At 38.5% G+C, this 15,272-nt stretch overlaps 1 protein-coding gene across 1 annotated transcript in view; it reads left to right on the top strand.

Moving 5' to 3' along the window:
* LOC124544951 (signal peptide peptidase-like 3) overlaps positions 1-15,272 on the top strand; it is a 69,426-nt gene that overhangs the window by 20,752 nt on the left and 33,402 nt on the right. Inside the window, exon 4 of the mRNA XM_047123697.1 lies at positions 2,270-2,391. Coding sequence (XP_046979653.1) covers positions 2,270-2,391 — 122 coding nt within the window. The remainder of the gene's footprint in view (positions 1-2,269; positions 2,392-15,272) is intronic.

Raw genomic sequence — 15,272 nt, 5'->3', positions numbered from 1 at the left:
TGTACTTTTTCGGTTTCAACCTATATTTGTTGTACTACAGAAGAACTCTTAAAATTAATGCAGCCATCTAATGATTTACTAGCCAGTCAACAGGTATCACCAAAATGGAGCTGTAATACTGAGCAGATTTCGTGTTTGTATTTTATGTTAGCTATTGAACCAGGCAATAAGTGCATGCTGTTGGTTTTGCTGTGCTGATGTTATACCGAACGGAACAGTCCAAGGAAATGAAAACTATGGTCACCCATTCTTGGCCGTTTTCCTTCAGTCAACAACTTGTATCATCCCCTTCTTTTTTAAAATTTTCCTGTTTCTTATTTTGCACATGAATACACTGTATTGTTATTTTGAAATGATGTGACACACATTTCAAGGGCTGTTTATCATAATAAAAACACATGTGCAGTTCTGGCATGAGTACAGATGTTGGGCTCAATTACTTTGCGAGCATCTGGATTTAAACCATGTTGTCATGCATGATACAATAATACATGTGCTCGATTCCTTTTCTGTAAATGTTACAGTAAATACTTGGATTCTCCAATGCCTGTCTGTCTATTGAAGTTAACTCATTCTCCTCTGTGTGTTTCCTTAGCCTGCCCTGAAGTGATATTACATGTGGTTCAAACTGGAAAAGCTGTCCAAAAAGATAGGCTGTTGTGTAAATTTCAGCCAGCACATAAAACATTGCTTGCTGCTGCAAAGAGGGTTCTGCTCTATACTTTCAGCAAGTGCATAAAATATTGGTTCCTGCTGCAAAGGGGGTTCCTTATCAGGGGTCTGACTGAAGCTACTGAATAAAATAAGTTCCTGGCCAAAATAGTTGTTCTTTATTCTAAATTTCACAAGGTGTACACTGCCAGCAAGTTGATCCTAATGTACAGTGCTTGATGTAAGAAAAACAAGTTGTTGTTCATAGTTCATACTGTCATGCTCACTCACATATCACATGCTTTCAGAGGTAGCCAGCATAAGCATAGAAGTAATGACCTGCTGTGTAAAGAATCATTTCTTTTGACAGTCAATAAATGTTTTGAAAGTTCCACAATGATTATCAGTTTTGAGATGCTCAGTTTGTACTACACAGTTCAGTAGCGTGAAGTTCAGAATTACAACAGTATAGCACGCCACCTGGAATTTTTTAGCCCATCTGAAGCAGTCAAAGAATTTTTGAAACTTCCAAAAACATTGTTTACATTTGACCAGTCATTTTCCAAAGCATTCTGCTTCTGTACAAAGGTAAATAATAACATTTTTACTGGAACTCCTAAAAATAGTTTTGTTCACTACTGGAGCTGAGTTACCACTCCTTAAGGCAAGGTGCACAAATATATGTCTCCTCCAGAAAGCATGAATATTCCCTGTTCTGATGTGATGGGACATATTGTAGCCAGTTAGACCATCCTCGCTGTGTGTAGCATTTTCCTCTTGCCCAACTGTCACACTCGCATAGGCAGCAGCACTAATAATGGAGCCACCTTGCAAATGCATCTGCATCGCAATAACTTTGAAGTCTCCACATACCAGCCATTCATGATTATTCTAATTAACACAGTTTATAATAGATTTCGACATGATCTTTAGCTAAGGCAGCATATGTGACCAGGGTGGATGGCCTTTGATTACTATTGAGCAATAATATTGCTTTCATGCTTGCTTTTGAGCCAGTATTAAGTGTTTCCAATTATCTTGTTTGTATGTAAGGCTCAGACCTTTCACCAAACTGTAAATGTCACTGTAAAATGTAGCATCGCCTTCGGAACCGAAATTACACTCAAGTTTTTTCTGATGCTCCCAAAACATACACACACATAACGTTTATTGTGTCAGCAATGATCTTTCACTGCTGCAGTCATGAGGCAAAGAGTTCAGCTTTATGCTTTGGAAGATCTAAATGGCTAATCAGGTGTCAGTCAGTTCACAGTGCCATTTTCTATGGTTGTATACTGGACTGGAAATGTCTGACTCACTCACTCACGGCTGAGGAACCCATGTGACAGTGCCTTTCCATGTAGCTCTTGTAATGTCTCATAAGTGTGACTGTGAAACATAAACATCTTTTTTTTACCTGTAAACTGAGCTGGGAGACAATTTTAGCATTGAAATCCGTGTTTAGCCCTTTTAAATACATAAAGCACATCTACTTTCATTTCTATAACAAATAAAAAAGTGAAAATTTGTGGACCAGTGAAAGCTCAAGTGGTGGGTATTATATAAGCTATAACAATGGTAGAAATTATTTCACTTCTTTTTTTTTTTCCGTCTACAGATCCTTGAACATGGAACAAGAAGCCCGTGAACGTGAGAAAGAGAAGGAACGAGCCCAGCAAGGTCTCGCAGGGCTGCCCACTGGCACGGCCACCCCAGCAACAGCGGCAGTTGCTGAAAACAGTAAGAAGCATTGAACCGTTGTTCAGTTAGACTTTTTCAGTATGTAGTACAGAGTAAATATATTGTAACTTGAGTGAGGCACCAATGGCAAAGGCACTTGTAGAGAGGCACTATACATGCGGAAGGGTATCACATTGCTGCTAGTTTTCAATCAGCGGTAGGTAAAAGAAATTACTCTTAAGACTACAGTTCACCAAGCACCATCCACTTAACTCGTCTGCATTTCTCCATGTTCTGTCTACTTCCATTGCATCTTATTAAGATTATTGTTACACTCCACTCTAGTCTTGTTTCCTAATCCATTTACTTGTTTTCGAGTCCCTCTTAGTAATTCTGCACATTTGCTGGGCAACCCTCAGTTTTTATAAGGTTTCCACATTAAAAGTACAGGTCTCATTACTGTAAGTGAGAACTTTTTAATGGACACGGATTGTAAACATTCAGCAAAAGGCACAAGGAAAGATTGGTTTTTAAAATTGTATTTAGTTTTTTTCAAATACTCTCAGACATCAAACAAAAGAAGCAGCTATTCGGGTAGCAGAGTACTTGTGGAGTGCACACAGGTATTTTTGTGGGTGGGGCTATATTCTGAGGTCCTCTGATGGACCCCTACCAGTTGCTATGCAGGGAACAAAATTATGTTGCATCTAAAGTAAAGACACTTTTTAATGTCAAAATTTTAACAGTAATAAAATTACAATGAAATCCAGACATTAGCTGCTTACAGGTTTTGATAAATATCAACGGGGACAGTAGAAAATGTGTAACCTGTGCAGGACTTGAACCCGGGATCTCCTGCTTACATGGCAGAGACGCTCTCTCCGATTGAGCCAACGAAGACACAGAGGATAGTGCGACTGCAGGGACACTTCCAACTTACTGTTCACACACCACATTTGTAGTGCCCCTGCCCACTATATTCATTACTCATGACAGTCAATCTACCAATTCCCGTAAGGGCAATGTGAGTGCATCTGCACTGAAGAAGATCATTGGCCAGTAAACTTAAGCATTTGTAACGAAGTCCCTAGATTTACTACCGTCAAGGAAAGCTGTCCAATGCAAATTATACTCTGAACTGATAGCTGGGTGAAACCCAAAGCAGTGAGCTCTAGAATATTTGATAAGGCATGGAATGTTTATTGAATAGACAGTTATATGCTACAGGAGAGGAAGTTTTCATTGTAGTCAACAAAAATATTATATCTATTGGGTTTGAATTTGAATTTGTCTGCAAAGTTATCTGTATGTGAGCCCAGGTGAACTCAAGTTAATTTTTGGATGTTTTTGCTGACCTGCAGATTACACCAGAACACTTGCATAATCATTCAAAGAAAGTCTTGGGTCAGTAGCACAGAAGTACCTTGGTCATGCGTTATTAGTTGCGAGCAACTTTAATCAGCTGAGTATACTCCAGGTATCAGCGGATTCATTGTAGATGGTACTGAAAGTGATTTCTTTTAAGCTATTCTGAATACATTTTTCGGAAACGTGTTTTGAGCAGCTGGTCTGACAACCCACACTTCAGACATCTACAGTGTCAGTGTAGAGACAGGGTTAGTGATCATAATGCCATTGTGGAAACAGTACTTGCTTAACTTTGTAAATCCACCCAGAAAACTATGAGAATTTTAATGCTGGAAAGATCAGATGAGCAGCTGTTTGTGTCCTAATTAGACAAAGATTGAACATAATTTAGTTATAGTATAATGGGCGTAGATGAATTACGGACGAAGTTCAAAGTAATTCTAAATTGTGCTCTGGAGAAGTGTGTACCAAGTAGCTGGACTAAGAACAGAAAAGACCCGCTGTGGTTTCATAGTAAAATTTGGAAAATGCCGAGGAAACAGAGATTGTTGCACTCTTGGTTCAAAACAGAATGCAGAAATGTTGAAAACAAAAAGTAGTAAAAATTTGTGCGTCTTTAAAAAGATAGATGCTCGAAGCATACTGTTGGTTCCACTGTCATAAATTAAGCCGGGTTCACACAGGCAACAAAAGTATCGCCACTGCTAATGGTGAACTGCAGTTGCTTTGTAATTGCATGTGTGAACCCCTAGTTTTCGGTGGCGCCATTTAAGAAGGGAAAATTTTGTCACGCCACAAAAAGTTGAACTTGGTTCTACTTTGTTGCGCCATTTTGCCTTCTCCACAATCGAATAACGTCATTCGATTGCTACCTCATGGCTGGATTCAAATCTTTCTAGTGCGTATAAGTTCGCAGATAGTGCTTTTTGTTTGTGCGTTTGCTATTAATATGTCGAAAAAGTGGTCAACAGTGACAATTATGTGATTCTTGGAGCTGTATCAAGAATGAGAATGCCTTTGGAACCACAAAAACGAATCATACAAAGACAGATATTTGAGAGATGCTGCATTAATTGAAATAGTAAACAGTATGCGTGAATATGTACCTGGAATTGATGTAGCTACAACAAAATTAAAAATTCGAAGCATTTGAAATGCTTACATGAATGAACATAAAAAAGTACTGAAATCACATAAGAGTGGTGCGTCTACAGACGGTATTTATATACCCATCCTTGCTTGGTTTGAAGCTGCAGACCGGTTCTTAAAACATGTAGTCGAGACAAGAGAGACGAGAAACACTTTGGTAAGTAATATTTTACGTTTATTATGTTTCCAAAACATCTTATTTAGTAATATGTACAGCCGTTTAATCAGCTGAGACAGGTGACGCCATTTTGCAAACTGCGCAATTACGAAGAATTTGTGGCGTCCTGTGTGAAGGGTAGCTCACAACGCCACTCCAGAATGACTTAACTAGTGGCGATACTTTTGTTGCGTGTGTGAACCCGGCTTTAGCAATAGAACTTGCCAAGAACCTGAGAATTTCTGGTCACAAACAAAAGTGCAAAGCACATTCAAGGTTCTGTTCAGTCTCACATTGATCAGTCTGGTGTGGCAGCAGAAGGTAGCAAAAGGATTGCTGAAGTTTTAATTTTTGTGTTTAAAAAAATTTTCCTCACAGGAGCAGCATACAGACACATTATTGTTTAATCATTGCACAGACTTCTATATGGAGAACATAGAAAGACATCCCTAGAATAGAAAAGCAGCTGAAATTGTTGAAAACAAATAAATCGGCAAGTCCGAATGAAATCCCAATTTGGTTTTAAAGATCAGAGACAAGGGTATTCTCAGGTTCCCCAGGGTAATGTGATAGGACCATTCAGACTTGTTCTCTATATAGATACATAATGTGATAGGAAGGATGAGCAGCAATCTGTGACCGTTTGTTGATGGCGCTGTGGTTGATCACAGGAAAGTGTCATCATTGAGTGATTATAGGAGGCTGCGACTTGACAGATTAAAGATCTAGGTGTAACGTTGCAGTGCAATATGAAATGGAGAGAGAGGCAAGGTCGGTTGTAGGGAAGGCGAATGATTGACTTCGGTTAATTGGGAGAATCCTAGGAAGGTGTAGGCCATCTGTAAAGGAGATGCTGTCTAGAACACTTGTTCACTGTATCACTGATTGCTACTGAAGCCTTTGGAATCTCCACCAAGTTGGATTAAAGGAAGACGTTAAGGAAATACTAGAGGAATAGTCCATGAAGTCAAATGGGAGTCCTTGGAGGGAAGGGGATGTTCTTTTTGCAAAACGCTATTGAGAAAATTTAGAGTACCAGCATTTGCAGCTACTGCAATTCTATTCTACTGCCACAAACATAGATTTCACATAAGGACTGCGAACACAAGAAAAATTAGGGCTCATGCAGAGGCATATAGAAGTCCTTTTTTTCTCACTCCATTAGTGAGTGGGACAGGAAAGGAAATGACTAACTTTGGTACAGGGTACCTTTCGCCATGGGGGCTTGCGAAGTATATATGCAGAAGCAGAAGATAATTTTCTCCTGCATATTTGTTTTACTGTCCATCCAGTCATTGTCTTCAGTTATCCTAAATACAATAATTTGTCAGTTGGTTCTACTACTTCATTGCTTAATTTTATTCTTTTCTTTTTGAACCTTGATTGTACGTTGTTTTAGTCTTATTGCAATTGATTCCAGGCCTACTTGCAAACTTGATATATCAAGATCTGCCATTCGCTGTCATAAGTTTCACACGCACTGAAGACAAACAACACAGTATTATATCAAGCGGAATGCTGGCATTTCAGGTTGTTAGTTTGGTTGTTAGCTATGTGTTCTGTAGATCATATTCATGTTAACCATTAAATGTGGAATGTGTCAGATGAACAACCATAGAACACACATTTAAAAAAGATGAGAAGATATTTATATAATTGCATGCTGGCAATTTACAGGTTTTTCTGTATAAATGACTATATCTGCTCAAGAAATCCTCTATTGTGTTTCAGAAGTCATTAAGAAGAAACATTTTTTATCTACATTTAAAAACACTGCTACTATCTGTCAGAAATTTTATTTACATATGTATGGCTAGATTGTCAAAGGCTTCTATTGTTATATAGTTCACCTTTTTCTGTCCTAAAGTTAGATTCAGTAATGGGTAATGCATATCCTTATTCCTTATGATGCTGTAATAGTTGTGAATATGTCTGTTTTAAGTCTCAGACTCAGTTGAATTGTTGATAGCAAATTTTGTAATGGGATGAATGTAATGTGAGGCTGCGGTTAGTATTCCCAGTTGCTCAAATTGATGCTTGCAAGATGTACATGGATGAATCGTGCTTATAATTCTAATGGCTTCCTTCTGCACAATGAATAATTTTTGTCTAAGTGAGGAGTTACCCCCACCGTTTACAATTATTCTTATGGTTAAACTAGCCATACCTAAACATTCTTGTACAAGTATATGGCTTTTCCAGTGTAAATTTCCATCAGTATGTTACAAAAACACTATCCTGTGAAATTTAAAACTTTCACAGCATGTACTGCACCATAAAATTTCAGGCAAACAGCCAGATGTCGAAAAGTTGCTTCCAGCTGTCGCGTTGTTTTGGAAAGTCTTCTGGTGCATAGTGGCTAAAGCACATTTAGATCCTCTATTTAAAACACATCAGTATGTGTGCAGTGTATTAGCTGTCACTTTGTGTGCATTAAAAGGGTGCATATGCATGTGGTGCAAGTCTGTTTGTTGCAGGAAGCGTCCTCTTTGGTATCTGTTCAATTGTCTTCCCATGATAAAACTGAAGAATGAAGCCAATTATGCATAGCAGGCATTACCTAACTGGAATCTGTCATCCTGATTGATAGGCGCCTCAAACAGTCATATTTCCAGTGATTCATTGATAACGGGGTTCCAAAAGTTTGAACTAAGGGACACAATTTTTGTTTCATTGTATTGAACACTTGGGAAAATTGGGCTTTTCAAAAGCCCACTAATACCAATCTGTATTTGCAGGCTACTAGTTGCCACCATCTGGCACAAATAATGAACATTCTGAGGACCTTGATTTGCTAAGCGCATATCGCCTCAGATGCCAGTGATGTGCAAGCAATATTTGAACACTTGCAGACTGTTTCCTGGAAAATGGATATTGATCTCAGCAGATACAGAGAGTACTACAAACAATACAACGAGGAAGAGGACGAAGCCTTCAGGCTTACAGCCTACCTGCCATAGATTGGAAATGTTTTTGTGGAAATGGGCAGAATATCAAGAAAACATAAGGTTAAAGTGATCTTTCATCCTCCATAAAAAATCTTCACACCTTTGTTATCAGGCAGGATGTGATTTAAGAGCAGTGCAAGATCCTGAGTGAGTGTGGCAAATCATACATGCTATAGGAGAGCTGTTGGAACAGTGTTCAGCAGCACACTGTAGAACACCAGTGGCATACTCAGCTTCTCCGAGCCAGGAAATCTGCTTTCGCAGAGCACTGTAATTGTACTGGTGATCTCATGAAATACAACAACACAAAATGGTGTGATTCATACTTGTGTTATCAATGAATCAGAAGAAGTATGACTGTCTGAGACACTTACCAATTGGGATAGTGGCTTCCTGTTAGATAATGCATGGAATCCTCTGATAAAATAATGCTATGCTGTGCATAATCTGCTTTATTCTTCAGTTTTATCATGTGAAGATAACTGATCTGATTAGAAAGAGGGTGCTCCCAGCAACTCAAAGGCTTGGAGCAGATGCACGTGCATCCTAATAACACAAAAACAGTGACAACTGGTACACTGTGCACCCGCTGGCTCCTTTTAAACAGAGGAGCCTAGTGTACTTTAGCCACTACGCACCTGATGATGGCCAGAAGAGTTTTGTCCCGAAATATTGTGGCAGCATCTTATTGACAGCCAGCAGTTTGTCTGAAAGCGTATGGAACAACCTAACACTCTTCAGTATTTCTTGTCTTTATACTAGGTTAATAGGAGGTGGGATATTTTTGATAGTACAAAATTATTTTGTGTGTGTGTGTGTGTGTGTGTGTGTGTGTGTGTGTGTGTGTGAAATAGAGAGAGAGAGAGAGAGAGAGAGAGAGAGGGGGGGGGGGGGGGAGGGAAGGGGGGGGAGCGGGGGGGGGGGCACATGGGCTTGTGTGGTGTTTCTTTTTACTCTAGCCCATCAAAGGTTGGCTCTGAAAGCTAGCAGGTGTTACTTCTTTTCTGCGCACCCAACTCAACGCATCGGCTATTCATAGTGGTCTCCTTTGGTCTTAAAGTATTTGCATGGTATGTAGAAGTCCTTTGTATGTTATTTGTGGTTTCATTAAATGTTCATCTCCTCAACCTTGACAGTTTCTTTTTTACATCTTGTTTGGAATGAATGTTATTGTGACGATTGGTTTGTAATGAAGCTCCAAGGACTATGCTAGACTCAGATATGATAGTTTGGTTGTGAGTTATCAAGGACAACCAGTGTGTATTATGACAAGGAGCTTGGTTACTTGTACTGATCAGTTCAAGCAGTTACTCAGAAAAAAGTCAGTGACACAAACTGCTGATATCAGCGCACACTCCGCTGCAGAGTGAAAATCTCATTCTGGAAACATCCCCCAGGCTGTGGCTAAGCCATGTCTCCACTATATCCTTTCTTTCAGGAGTGCTAGTTCTGCAAGTTTCACAGGAGAGCTTCTGTAAAGTTTGGAAGGTAGGAGACGAGATACTGGCAGAAGTAAAGCTGTGAGTACCGGGCGTGAGTCGTGCTTCGGTAGCTCAGATGGTAGAGCACTTGCCCGTGAAAGGCAAAGGTCCCGAGTTCGAGTCTCGGTTGGGCACACAGTTTTAATCTGCCAGGAAGTTTCAGAAACAAGTCAATTTAACAAAGACGCTTACGTTGTGATTATTGGCGGCGGCAACGACGTATACAAAAACGAAAGCAAGACAGCCCTGCAATGCTTCTGTAACATATTATCAAAACTATTTCAAACGAACATTGTCATCACAAACGTGCCAGTGCAACATGATTTACCACTGTGGTCGTGTGTAAACAAAGAGATTCAACACTACAATTCCGAGCTAAAGAAACTGTGTGATAAATTTAGCCATGTGCATTTGATAGACTTAAGTAAGATGAGTCGTGATGAACACACAAAACACGGATTCCACTTAAACAGGAAAGGGAAGGCCAAGCCAGTTTTACACATAAGCAAACTGTGCAAGAAAGACAGTGTGGAGAAAGCTCCAATTGCTCTGGGCTACAACCACGAGACTTTTTTAGAATAAAGGTCCATAATAATAGTTTTCAGGGATGTATTTCAGATATGACTGAGTCCCGTTCACGCAAAGAAAAGCCAGGCTGTGAAATAAGTGATCAGTCATTGCAGGTCAATTCCAAAAAACCAGCGTATGCAAAATGTCGTAAAAAGTGTAACTTAAACAATTTTGATTCGTTTGATTCGTGCAAGATGGTAAATAAACAAGAAGGGATAACACCCTTAAAGTTAATGCACTTAAATGTGCAATATCTCAGAAACAAACTTGACATTCTACAAATATTCATAGAGGAACACTTGCCACATGGGCTAAAATGCAGTGAAATAATACATTATATATTAGAAGGTTACATACTAGCAAATAGTTATTGTAGGCAACACCATTAAGGTGGTGGTTTGGCAGTTTATGTTAATAAGGATATAGAAGCTAAAAAAAAATTCCTTTCTTGAACACCACACCAAAGAAGGATCAATTGAAATGACAGGTATTGTACTCCACAGTAATGAGCTTGAGTTACCAAAACATAAAGTGATTGGAGTATATAGGCCACCAAATGCTGATGTAATGCTGTTTGTGGATAGACTTAGTAGTGTTGTTGGTCAGGCCGGTTCTAATGACCTTACTATATTAGGTGACTTTAATATAGATTTAAACTCAAATAGTATAGTAAACTTGAAACTCAGTGATGTACTGACCTCATACTATCTTGTAAATATAGTGAACTCGGACACCAGAGTGAAGGACACATGTTCCACTAAAATAGATTATGCCATAATCAACAAAGATGTTATAGATAAGGTAAATTACAGTAACTTAGATTTTCTTTATTCTGATCACTTCTGTCAGGTGATAAAGTACAAAACTTCAGTTGTGCCTAACTAACAAAAATTGTGCTAGAGAAACGAATGCTGAATACCTCAAATATTAATGCTCTTAAAGACAAACTAGCGAATGAGAAATGGGATTCTGTGTACCAGGTAAAAGGGTCGGATGAGAAATGGAATGAATTCTACTCAACCCTACTGCATCATTATGAATGTAGTTGTCCAGTCAGAGAAATCCAGAAGGTAGTTAAACACTGTCAAAATGGAAGTAATCCTAGACTAACACTCCCAACAAATCTGATTAGGCTCTGGCTACAAGTACATGATCTAAACCAGCTTTATAAAGCTACTAATATGCAGGTGTTCAAGGAAAAATACAATATGGCCAAGCAAACTTTTAAAACTGAAATTGTTAATCTAAGGAATCAGATTAACAGCAAAACAATAGAACAGTCTGACAACATAAGCAAAGCATCTTGGAAGGTGATTGACAAATGCCAAAAAGATCCCAACAAGATGAACATGGAACATATCCGCGTAAGACATGATGATAACATAAAAAAAAAACCAGATACTACATGTAATATTTTTAATAACTACTACATTTCTGGTAAACAATCAACCCATATTATAGATTCACAAGTAGAGACCCGATGCCCTCTCACCCAGTGTACCGAATTTGAATTTGTGGAGGTGAATGAGCAGGAGGTTCGCAGGGCAATATACGTGCTACAGAAAAAATTTTCAACTGGATGGGATGGCGTATCCAGTGCTATTACTAAAGCGTGCTTAAAAGAAATCTCTAAACCTCTTACCTGATTAATTGCAGCATTAGAGAAAACATGTTTCCAACGGTTCTAAAAATGAGTGTAGTGAAACCAGTGTATAAAAACGGAGGTTCGGAAGATGTCTCCAACTATAGACCAATATAATTAATTCCCACTTTTAGTAAGATATTCGAAAGCATTATCCTTTCTCAGCTAAGTGCCTTTTTCACAAAACATAAGCTGCTTGTAGATTCACAGCATGGCTTCAGAAAAGAGCTAAGTACAACCACAGCAGCTACACAGTTAATGAAGTTTACTGCCTGTTGGACCAGAAGATGCAGACTGCAGGTATATTTTTGGACCTGAGAAGAGCATTTGATATGGTAAACCATAGGGTACTTCTTAAAAAGCTAAAATCTTGGAGTATTGGGGATCAAGCCATGAATTTTTTAACCACATACCTGCTGAATCGTAAGCAAAGCACTAAATTGTCATACAATACAAACTAGATAATAAAATCATGAACTCCCAGTCCACCATTTAACCTGTATTACAAGGAGTACCACAGGGCTCAATCCTTGGACCCTTTCTCTTCCTTTTTTATATATATATATATATATATATATATATATATATATATATATATATATATATATATATATATATATATATATATATAAACAAAGATGATGTGACTTACCAAACGAAAGCGCTGGCACGTCGATAGACATATTTGGTCTCCAAATATGTCTGCTTGTGTCTGTATATGTGTGGACGGATATGTGTGTGTGTGCAAGTGTATACCCGTCCTTTTTATCCCCCCAAGGTAAGTCTTTCCGCTCCCGGGATTGGAATGACTCCTTACCCTTTCCCTTAAAACCCACATCCTTTCGTCTTTCCCTCTCCTTCCCTCTTTCCTGATGAGGCAACAGTTTGTTGCGAAAGCTTGAATTTTGTGTGTATGTTTGTGTTTGTTTGTGTGTCTATCGACCTGCCAGCGCTTTCGTTCGGTAAGTCACCTCATCTTTGTTTTTATATATATGTATATATATAGATATAATAGAGGGAAACATTCCACGTGAGAAAAATATATCTAAAAACAAAGATGATGTGACTTACCAAACGAAAGCGCTGGCAGGTCGATAGACACACAAACAAACAAACACAAACATACACACAAAATTCAAGCTTTCGCAACCAACGGTTGCTTCATCAGGAAAGAGGGAAGGAGAGGGAAAGACGAAAGGATGTGGGTTTTAAGGGAGAGGGTAAGGAGTCATTCCAATCCCGGGAGCGGAAAGCCTTAGGGGGAAAAAAGGACAGGTATACACTCGCGCACACACACCCATATCCAACCGCACATACACAGACACAAGCAGACATTTTCATGTCCATATATCAGTGGTTTGATTTGGTATAACAAGCTACCAAACTCTCCAAGAACGTACATGGGAAATCTTTTAAATCAAAATTAACATCTTTTGTAATAGAAAAATGTTTATATTCTTTCAACAAATTTTAAGATAGTGATTGTAATATGAGGCATTAGCATATCAGTTGTAATATGATAAATGTAAAAAATAGACATAAGAAGCAACAACTACAGAATATAGTGTATTTTGTAAGTGTAAATATAACAATAGTATTAAGTGTGATGTGTGCAAAAGCCATCATTACGATGGCTCCATGCAAAGAAAATGTAAATAAATAAATTAAAAAGTAATGTCTTCTGTTAAAATTGATGATATAAGGGAAACACATCTCCAAAGAATGTTCATGCAGTCAATCTAATGCTATGTAAACTCAATCTGGCAGTATTAATAACAGTTCTGTATGAATATGGCACTTAATGAATCAATGTATGTCCTCCATGACTTCAGCACCTTTGTCAAGGAGGCACCTGTATTCACTGAGTGCTGTAGCCGGGACATCATTGCATGGAATACTTGCCAAGCCAACAGATACAGCAATGCATAGCCAAACTGCCATCAGTGTCCCATCTTGGAGATACATGGTGACCATCCAGCCCAGTGTATATGCACAAACAATAATAAACTTCTAAACAGTTTGCAATTCTAAACTAATTAGCTTACAAAAAATTTTTAAAAAATATTTTCACTGTCATTCTTTGATTAGTTAGTCAGTGGGTAACACGTTGCTTTATCGAAAGTGGTATGTTACGCTAGGTGCATTTAATACTACAAATTAAATATCATTTTAATGTAACATTCCCCAAAACAGAGAGCCAAGAAAAGTGCAAGATCAAATCTAGATGATTACCAAGTGAGACAGATGTAAAAATCCTAAAACTATACATGTTACAAATTGAATAGAGAAAGATGATAGGGAAGCAGATAAGGACCAATGAACACTGCTATAATGAAATCAAATAGCATGCTAAAGGTAATTTGGAACGTAATTAATACTGAAAGAATGGAAAAAGTGGCTGAAAGAAACATATATCAGGTCAGTGAAAATAGTCAGTGCAGTGACTGTTAATGGTAGAGAAATAGTAAACATACTCAATGATAGCAACATAAACATGGTAGCCAACTTGAAACTTGGAAGAAACAGTCCAAAAAAGAAAGTTGCAAGGTATCAAAAGTAAGTAAATATACAGCAACATGTTTTTGAAACCAGTCACAAAATAAAATTGATAAGAATATAGAAACTAAAAGTGAAGAAATCAGCTGGTGAAGATGAAACATCTAATCAAATAACACAGCTGTTTTTTGTAAGTGAATAAACAATTGCACAATTACTGGACAAGGCAAGCAGCTCTTTCCTGGATGGAGTTATTCCAGAAAAACTGAAGATAAGCACAGTTGACTGATTCCATCTGTGACTCATTGATATTGCAGTTTTGCGAAGTGAATTGAGTGAATTGAACAAGACCATGTTGGGGCCATTGGCCTAACTGCTTGTTGAATGCAGCCTTTCTTTGCCTTGGCACTATGGCACTAGGAGGGGGAGGGTGGCAGCCCCCCCCCCCCCCCAGGAAGGGTCCTGGGGACTTACTTAGTAGGAGGCTGAGTGGTCCTGGGGCAATCCTGTAGGGACTGGATCAAGGAAAAATCCCCACCCCTACCCAGCATTGAGTCTTGGACCTCCAGGGGCAGAGTCTAGTGCTGTACCTGCTATCTATGTACATAAGTAAAACAGTAACACACATTAGAAAAGAGAGTTCAAAGTGCATTACACATGACAGTGTGCATACCTACAACACACAGAGGAAGAAAGAGATACGAAGCATACCCCATCCACTGACAGTCCTTGAAAAAGGACATCGGTACTCACATTTCAAGTTACTAAGGAGTCTGCCACAAACCTACCTCATAGTACACATGAAACTAACTTTCCAAAGAAACTCATGTTATTTGATAGGAAATGATTTATACAAAGAATACCTATTACACTAAATTTTTATATATTGTTCTTCTTCGTAATCAGTGATGTTACAGATTTTAATCAAAATGTTTGGTCTGTAGGAAATAACTGATACAGAAGGATCGATCTCTCTCTCTCTCTCTCTCTCTCTCTCTCTCTCTCTCTCTCTCTGTGTGTGTGTGTGTGTGTGTGTGTGTGTGTGTGTGTGTGTGTGTGTGTGTGTGTGTGTGCACGCTTTCTGTACACAATGTAATCTTGCAGAATCAAATAAAATTCAGTACTTCCAT

This window comes from Schistocerca americana, chromosome 8 (assembly GCF_021461395.2).
Source record: "Schistocerca americana isolate TAMUIC-IGC-003095 chromosome 8, iqSchAmer2.1, whole genome shotgun sequence".
Lineage (NCBI taxonomy): Eukaryota > Metazoa > Arthropoda > Insecta > Orthoptera > Acrididae > Schistocerca > Schistocerca americana.
This window is presented reverse-complemented; position numbering and strand designations above follow the sequence as displayed.